Source organism: Corapipo altera, unplaced genomic scaffold (assembly GCF_003945725.1).
Source record: "Corapipo altera isolate COAL_440 unplaced genomic scaffold, ASM394572v1 271, whole genome shotgun sequence".
NCBI classification, from domain to species: Eukaryota; Metazoa; Chordata; class Aves; order Passeriformes; family Pipridae; genus Corapipo; species Corapipo altera.
Window position 1 is genome coordinate 4194615 of NW_020884935.1, and position 7081 is coordinate 4201695.

The window sequence follows — 7081 nt, forward strand, 5'->3', positions numbered from 1 at the left end:
CCATCCCCGGGCAGTGCTGTCCTGTCCCGGGCTGTCCCATCCCCGGGCAGTGCTGTCCTGTCCCGGGCTGTTCCTGCTCAGAGCGGAGCCAGCCCAGCTGCGGGGATGGCACCGGGCTCCTGCTCTCCTGCTCGTGTCAGACAGGCACTGCTCTGCCCCCGCAGATGTCCTGTGATGGCAGAGCAGGATTCTGCCATGAGCTCCTTGCTCACAGGGTCACGCAGGGATGTGCCCGGGAGTGCTGGTCCTCTTTCCAGGGATCAGGCTGTTGTGCCTGATGGGGTGGTTCTGTTCTGGGGCAGTAGTTCTGGCTGGAAGTGCACCAGCATGGGAAGCAGTGTTAAACCTGCTGCTCAGTGGCACTCGGGTTAGTTCCAGGGCCTGAGCAGTGCAGACAGGGGTTTTTCAGATGCAGACATTCAAGTGTTGCGGGATTTGGAGCCTTCAAGTACAATAAGGAGAGGAGTCTTCAAGAAGCGCTCAGCACCTGACAGTGTTGGGCGTAAAGTGCAACAACAAAAGGCTGTCTTCTCTCAAAAAGAGCTACTGAGTGCTGGGTGAGAGGCAGAGAGTATCCGAGCAGATGGAGAGGCATGTGTTCCTGTGAGGAACATTTCATGTGCAATTGGAGCTGTGGTTCCCCCGGGGCTGCCCTGCTGTCAGGCAGTGCAGGAGAGCTGGGTGCTCACACAGACCCTGTGAGGGCTGCCCTGCTGCGTGGGCACACCTGGCACTACAGCTGGCTCCTCTCTTGCCTGTGAATGAATCCTTCACCCCTTCACATGGGCAGTGTTGGCTGTGTGACTCATCTGCAGTCTCACTTTAAAAGCCGATAGACAGGGAAGGCTTATTTTTTTTTTTTGGTTTGTTGTTTGTTTTTTTTTAATTTGTATTTCTTTTGTTTCTCTTTCCTGCAGCAGGTTACACGAGAGCTGGATAGATTTCTGCTGCAGTCTTGCAAGGCTGACATAGTGCAGTGCAGTGCTTTGCTGGTGCCATCAGGGTGTGTTACAGTGTGGTTCTGTGAGTCTGTGATGTGCATAGTGGGGTGACATTACTGGGAGATCTCAGTTTGGTTTTGTGCTGCCATTATCTGTACCTTACAAGGTGCTTGTAGTTGCAGGTTAGACACGTGCTGGCATGATCTGATCTGGAGTTCCAGTGTGTCTGACTGTGCCCTGTCCCGCAGGCGTGGTGGAGGCGTGTCTGCTGCACATGCTGAGGCGCAGGGCTGCCGGCTTCCTGCGCTCCGACAAGGTGGCCGCGCTCTTCACCAAGGTGGGCAAGACGTGTCCCATCGCTGGGGATGTGTGCAAGAAGGTGCAGGAGCTGCAGCAGCAGGTGGAGAGCAGGTGAGGCCAAGGTCTGTTTGTCAGCAGAGTTCCTGCAGAGTGTGTGTGTGTGTGTGCATGTGCTGGGCACACACAGACTGCTCCGGGAATTCAGGGGCTGCCTGGGCCACGTGTCTCGTTCGTGGCTGTAACAACGAGGCAGATGGTTGTGTTTGATCAAGCTGGCAGCAAGCAAAGGGGCAGAGGTGGGGAACTGGGCCTTTGGTGTTTCATTGTGCTGCTCAGTCCAGCAGAGCAGCATGTCCAGCCCACACACAGCACCAGAAGTGACTAATTGCTGGTGATTTTAGAGGGCTCACAGTCGGGGTATGGTGGACCAGCTTGGTGGGAAGGGAGTGGGTGGAAAGAGGAACCAAAGAACAGACTTAGTGGCAAAGCTGTTTTGGCATGCTTCTGTCAAACCAGTGACAGATTTGTGGGTATCATGGTAGGAATAGTTAAGTTAATGGATACAAAACTGATGGGAGGAAGGATGATATAGGAAAGCTGTTAAGTACATACTGGACTTGAGCACAACAGAATTTGTCCTGGAGTCAAGGACTAGAGATTACAGAAAGTCTTAAATTTCTTGGTGCTGGTGAGTAGTGCAATTAAAATTTTCCATGTGGTTCTGCTAATGGAGTCACAGTGCATGAGCCTGTGGGAGGAGTGTCTTGTCCTGTAAGCTGAGGACAGGACCGTTTTTTCTTCTGTTTGTAGGTACTGCTGAGCCCTGAGAGCTCTTTGTACATCACAGGAACTTTTAGCCTCTGATCAACTTGCTGTAAGAAAGGCTTTGCCAAGAGAGCTTAACTTCTTGTTCTGTTGAAGTCTTCAATTATTGACAGTTGTTTAAATTAGCATTTATATTTCTGTGTCATTTTCTGGCATTTATCTTTATTAGACTTGTAGTTATCAGGCTTTGTTATGTAGCTTTTAGCAGGTATGTACCTATTTTTGATATATTTTTAATTGTGTGCCTACTGATACAGACTGGCATTTTATTAATTTTATTTCTTAAAATATTGGGAAGAAGGATGCTTTCTGTTGAAAATTCAGTAACCTCTCCTAGTTATGAGCCCACTCAAACCCCCCTCTAACTACTAGAGATCTTTGGCTGTGTCCTCTGACAGAAGGGAGCAAATGACTTAAATTCTGCAGTTTCTCTTGAAATTTTGTGGTTTTCAACTATTAACAGTCACAAAATTTAAGTACTGTGGAAAATGTGCACAGTAAAGAGACTAATGGGAGGTCTGTAGGGGGTGGACTCGCTTTGCTGGGTGTGTGAAATGAGACAGCAGGGCTGGAGCTGCCTCACTGAGGCTGTGGCTCAAGAGAGCCCCTGTTTAGGATGCAGCTAAACAGGGTCGAATTGCTCAGCTGTCAGTGCTGGCATGTATTTATTGCCTTGTAGAGGTGCTGTCATGGCCTCCTGCAGGACCAGGGACCGTGTAAACGCAGAGAGGAGTTACAGACCTCACCCCAGAGAGCCCCAAACAAATGTATTTACTCTTTGTAACTGAACAGTTTCCTGAAAGGGAACCTGAGTGCTGACAAAGAACAACATCGTTTGAGAACATGGATTTTCTCCTGCAGATTGTGGATGTCACAGTTTCTTTCTTTCCTCCTTGAGTCAAAACTGAACTTTCTGCTATTTTAAGTGGAAAATTTTCTGGGAAAGAGATTAAGAGGGTTGCTGTTCCCCTCTCAGCCCAATGCAGAGAACCAAGGCAATGTGCAGTGCTGTGCAGCAGGAAGCTGTCCCTGTGAACTGGATAATCTTTACAGATTCCTCCTGTAAATAACTCAGAACTGTGGCATCCTGAATCCTCAGAGCCATGATTTTCAGCAGATCCCTGGTGGTGTCTGACTAGAACTGCACACCCCAGAGGCAGTGGGTGCTCCCCCAGGGGTGCAGACAGCTCCTGTACAGACCTGCACTGGTCAGACACACAGAGGGTGTTCAGCCCCTCCCCACGTGGAGAGCTCTTGGAGAGAAGAGCAGTCGGAATTCTGACTACTTTTACTTTATCACCTTCTGCAGGAAAACCCAACCCAGTGGGCAGGAACCCCTCAAGAGACAGGGATCAACCACGAGCAAAACTCCTGTCCTGACCCCTCAGGCCATCAAACACATCTGGGTTCGGACAGCCTTGATTGAGAAGGTGCTTGACAAGATTGTGCAGTACATTGTTGACAACTGCAGGTAAGAAAAGAAGCAGAAACAGGGATTTGTTGGACTGATGCTGAGTTTGGGTATCTGCAACAAGGGATTTCATCAAAAGTCTTCAAACCTCTGTGATGCAGAGTTCTGGTCAGATGAAAACCAGTTGCACAGACATTTAGAAAAAGATGTACTTTTGTTTTTAATCAATAATGGCATTTCAGGCTTACAAAAACTTTTAACAGACATTCAGCTTTCCAGAAATCAGCTGAAAACCCTAACTTCAAGTAGATCTTAGTGGAATAGGAATGTCTTCTAATAGGTTATGAGTTGAAAAGAATCCTTTGGAACTTTAATATGTCAGGGAGGAAAATGCCCTTTGTAGATGAAAGAAGGGAAAATTAAAACAGGAGGAGTTAATGACATAAAACCTTAGGGTTGTGAAAACAGGTTCTTTGAATCATGTTTCCTTTTTATAAAAGTCAAGTTCTGTGTAAAATGAATCTTCCCTTGCAAAACCAGAGAAGAGCATCAATGCTTTATGGATGTATTCCACAGGGACTCCTTAAGAGGAAAAGACAAGTTCTCTCTGTTCTGTCATTGCTTCCTGCTGCCCAGGATCAGCTGTGGTTTCCCAAGGGGTGGCTCTTAACTCTTACCCTTCCTGCCCTCCCATAACTGATGATACAGAAGACTTATGGGGCACACTGGGGACAGTTTCCCATAAAAAGATAAAGGGAGGGACCCTAAAGCTTGATGTGGTCCCAGAAAGGTATGTGTATATCTGCTGCCACTGCAGTTTGTTTGCAGGGGTCCTCCTGTCACTGCACACTGGGGGACACATTCTTGCCCATCAAAGCCCAGGGGTCTGAACAAGGACGAGAGCTAGGGCAGAGCAACTTATTTTTACAGTATTTTCCAAGTTTGCATTACTGTTTTCCTTGTCATCAGCTTTATTTTCATGATGTATCTTCCCACTAAAAAGCAAGAGAATGGAAGAAAGATTTTTATGCTGTTCAAGCAAACTGTTGCTCTGGGACATGTAATACCAGCTTGGTTTATGAGCTGTGTGCAGCAGAGGCAGAGGGAGGCTTGGCTGTGTTGCAGAGCCAGAGCTAATGGAAGCATTTCAGTCGCTGTCTCAGTGTTTGTGGGTACACAGGCACAAGGTTTTTGTAATTTCTTTTCCATGTAATCCACCAGGAGACAAGAGAGTTTGCTCTCAATTTTTCCATTACTATGTGCTGGAGATATTCACCTTGCTGCCTTCCCCATCCTTTAGATGAGTTAGGATCAGGTCCTTAATTGCAGGTATGTGATTTTGAGGACCTGATTTGGCGAATAAAACAAACCTCTTCCTAAGGCTTGTAGCCATGCATTTTTGACATCACTGCTCCAATGCTCCATGTTCATGTCCTTCAACTGTTCTGTCCTAGAGGAGGAGCAGGTGCTTTAGAGTTTGAGCCCCACCTAGTGAACAGACCATAGAGGACAGTGGCATTCCAGAAATGTGGGTGTTTGGATTTTTTGGCTGTGTGGTTTTGTAAGGCAGCTTTGCCTGCTGTAATGGCAAGACTTTGGAGTCACTGCAGGAGCTACTATTTGTAGCAGTTCATTGTTCTTGACAGTGTTTCGAGGTGATTCCTCACAGATGAAAGAAGTGTTTAAGAACATGTGGATTGTTTTGTCTCTGTGGAAAATGGACAAAATTGCTTGCAGAGAGTTATTGTTTGTCTCCATATTGCAGTAGTGCCCAAAGCCCCAGATCAAATATACTGGGTAAACACACTGAGCACAAGGCAAGCTCCTGCCTCTCAAGAGCTCAGTTAAAAAATAGATGAAGCAGAATGAGCATATTGAGAGGAGGTGACTTGCCTGGGATTATCACAGCTGATCACGGGCAGAATGTGCATCCAAAGGAGGGATGGTGGTCAGCTGGTTAAAGGTAGAAGTCTGGGGTGTAGGTTTATTGAATTAGTGGTTCCAGGCTCCTTTTATGCTCCATGGAGATCTAGTCAATGTTCTTGATATAGTTTAGGAAATTATCTACTTCTAAAGCAGATGTCTAAAATAAACTGAATTAATTTCTCCATAACATTCTTACAATATGTTTTAATGATCTTTAAACACAGTTCGGGACATGCTGTGTTGTAAAAGGCTTCTTTAGCTGCAAACCCAACTTTTATTTGGGCTCTGATCTTTTATTCCTAGTAAATATTATGAGAAAGAAGCTTTACTCGCAGATCCTGTTTGTGGCCCAATACTGGCTTCTCTTCTGGGTGAGTTCTTGCAAAGTTACTTCTTATGCTGAAGAAAATAAATTGTTTCTTAAAACATTTTGTATTATAACACTGTTGCAAGAGATGATTTTTATCTCTCACGTGTAGTTTAGCTATTTATAACAGAGCCACACAGAAGATGTTGTTTTGTTTCTTACAAGCCCAGTACAGACCGGTCATCTGGTTTTATTATTAATTTTTGGTTGGATCAGAAAAGAGAAAGGGAATGGCTTTTTACTGAATGCTTGCTGGCAGACTGTAACTGCTAATGCTGCTGTGGCAGGGTGTTGTGGCCTACAGGAGTACTTTGACACAGCCCTAGGTAACAGGACCTGCTATGTGTTTCTGTATTATGGGCTGATCCTGTAGGATCAGAGATCATTAATATTCACTTGGCTGGAGAAGGAGATCTCACCTTCAGTGCTCAGCCAGCAGGATGGGACTGTGTGTGAGCAGGCTCAGGTTTCTCTGCTGGCTGTTTTCCCAGTTGGTCCCTGTGCTCTGGAGTACACCAAGCTGAAGACAGCTGATCACTACTGGACAGACCCTTCTGCCGACGAGCTGGTGCAGCGGCACCGCATCCAGGGCGTCCACGGCCGCCAGGACTCGCCCTCCAAGCGCCCAGCCCTGGGAGTAGGTATTTACTGGGTGGCTGTTTCTGAGTTAAGGTACAGGCTGATAATAAAAACAACCCCATGAGGGAGAGATCTGAATCTGGAACAACCTTTCTGTTCTGTAATGGAACCTTTATCACAGATTAGAGGTTCATTTGGGCCCCATTGTCCTCTTTATCTCAATGTAGAAAAGTTTGAGATCCAGCACTAAATTCTGTGGCTGTTGACAGTTGTGATCTGGCCAGGTAACTCACAAGAGATCCTGAGCTGCTGTGCTCAGGGCTGAGTAAGAGTCCAGGTGATTTCTCTGCAAAGTCTCCTGGCTCCACAAGAAGTTCCACTCCGTGGAGATTGGTCTGAATGGTGCAGTTCCCGGGTTACTGTCCTGCCAGTACAGCCATCCCTGTCCCCCTGACCTGCCCTGCCCTCAGTACAACCATCCCTGTCCCCCTGCCCTGCCCTGCCCTCAGTACAGCCATCCCTGTCCCCTGCCCTGCCCTGCCCTCAGTACAGCCATCCCTGTCCCCCTGCCCTGACAGTAAAGCCATCCCTGTCCCCCTGCCCTGACAGTACAGCCATCCCTGTCCCCTGCCCTGCCCTCAGTACAACCATCCCTGTCCCCTGACCTGCCCTGCCCTCAGTACAGCCATCCCTGTCCCCTGCCCTGCCCTCAGTACAGCCATCCCTGTCCCC

General features: G+C 47.5%; 1 protein-coding gene across 5 annotated transcripts in view; it reads left to right on the top strand.

Moving 5' to 3' along the window:
- SGSM2 (small G protein signaling modulator 2) overlaps positions 1–7081 on the top strand; it is a 42291-nt gene that overhangs the window by 16024 nt on the left and 19186 nt on the right. For all 5 annotated transcript variants that reach the window (XM_027660182.1, XM_027660184.1, XM_027660185.1 and 2 more), the window contains exons 3-6: positions 1190–1352; positions 3376–3537; positions 5707–5774; positions 6262–6407. In XM_027660182.1, coding sequence (XP_027515983.1) covers positions 1190–1352; positions 3376–3537; positions 5707–5774; positions 6262–6407 — 539 coding nt within the window. The remainder of the gene's footprint in view (positions 1–1189; positions 1353–3375; positions 3538–5706; positions 5775–6261; positions 6408–7081) is intronic.